This window comes from Bison bison, unplaced genomic scaffold (assembly GCF_000754665.1).
Source record: "Bison bison bison isolate TAMUID 2011002044 unplaced genomic scaffold, Bison_UMD1.0 scf7180017864526, whole genome shotgun sequence".
NCBI lineage: Eukaryota > Metazoa > Chordata > Mammalia > Artiodactyla > Bovidae > Bison > Bison bison.
In genome coordinates this window covers 47,877-49,616 of record NW_011495077.1, presented here as the reverse complement: position 1 = coordinate 49,616, position 1,740 = coordinate 47,877, and the positions used below count along the sequence as shown (strand labels likewise).

Here is a 1,740-nt window from a genome sequence, read left to right as displayed (position 1 = left end):
TCAGAAAATATGTTTCTGTACCTGGATGCCCAACCAATCAGAGACAAGACCACATACATGTGCTAAAAACACACCAACCATTTCTGCCCTAGAATCAGTTGTCTGTGGTTCAAAATGAGGAATCAAACACTGCTTTCTTGAGACCAACTTCACAAACATTGAGATGAGCTCACTATACAAAGAGAACTGACAACCTTTCAGAAGTGGGCTGCTTAATCATGGACTGCTACTATTCACCTTCAGAGAGTGGGATGGTAATATGTGACATGAATCCCGCTTTGGTTAAGAATCTGTATATGTATTTTAAACAAAATTTTTAAAACTTTCAAATTCCCCAAATAGAACTATTCACCCACATAATGTGCTGAATTTTCCTTTGCTTCATGTACATTATTCTAATATGAAAGTCACACAATACAGATACTATTATTCCTAACTTACAAATAACAAATAGCTCAAAGAGTTTGGGTGATTAACTCAAGGTGAAATATCAGGGAAGTGGCATAGTAAGAATTAGAACACTTATCTATCTGGTATGGAGCATATCGTGTTTGGAATTTGTCATGCCCCTACGTTAATGATATTCTGTAAATGTTTTAAATGTCAGAGGTTATATGTTTTAACAATAATAGGAGTCTACTTGTTGATTTTTCTTTTTTTAAAAAGAATTTTCTTGATGTCAATCATTTTTAAAGACTTTATTGAATTTCTTACAATATTGCTTCCGGATTTTTTTAATTTTTTTGGGGGGTGGGGACAAGGCATATGGGATCTTAGCTCCCCGATCAAGAATCAAACCAGCACAGCACCCACTGCACTGGATAAGCACTTCAAGGACAATACAATACTGTATTAAGATAGAGAGTTACTCTTGGGATGAGGAAAGGCCTGTGCTTTAAGTAAGGTATGGAGGGAGGGCTCCACTCTGACCCTTACTCTGCACACCAGGAAAGGTACTGAACCTCTCTCATGTTCAATTTCCATTTCTGTGAATAGTCAGTATCCTTCTTCTGGGCACTGGGCTCACAGTGGCATTCATCATCTCATTCACTTCTCCTAAGAACCCTGCATGGTAGATTCTATCAATATCCACCTTGCAGATATGAGGAAACTGAAACATAAAAATAATTAAGTGATACTCCCAAGATCACTCAACTAATGAGTGATAGGTCTGGAAACATAAGCCAACTCTTCCATCTCAAGCACTATTACACTGCCTGCCTAAAGTAGTGTGGACCCAACTTGAAGGGTTAGGATAAGAACCGAGTGAGAACACACCTGAAAATCATCTCACACAGCACTGCCCCAGCGTGCGCTCTCAGTCAGCTACAGGCAACGCATGGAACGCTGAGGACTGGGGAGCCAGACTCTCAAATTGCAAAGGAGTCTCTCCACAAGATAGAGCTTAATATTTTTTGAGGTATATTTGGCAGTTTAAATGGTAGATTTCATGTATTTTTCATAAGGTTCCGTGGTCTATCATGTTCTTACTGTTCAGGGAAAATCAGTTCATTAGGGTGTTATATTGAGAGATTGAGATGTTGTTGAAGTGAGTATACTAAGCAGTGTTTGCTTAGTTTTTTCCCCAGTTTTGGGTCTTGCTCCCATTCTCAGAATATTTCTATACTATACTACAAGAAAGGACAGAGCAGTAGAAACTATTTCACTTAGCAGAAGAAGAAGGGAAAAAGAAAACAACCCTTTGTGCAATAATTCTGAGCTTCCTTTCCAAGGTAGCCT

General features: G+C 38.6%; 1 gene segment (V, D, J or C); it reads right to left on the bottom strand.

The window, feature by feature from the left end:
- Positions 1-973: 973 nt before the first annotated feature.
- LOC104982073 overlaps positions 974-1,740 on the bottom strand; it is an 8,892-nt gene continuing 8,125 nt past the window's right edge. Inside the window, 1 exon segment of the V gene segment in view lies at positions 974-1,111. Coding sequence covers positions 974-1,111 — 138 coding nt within the window.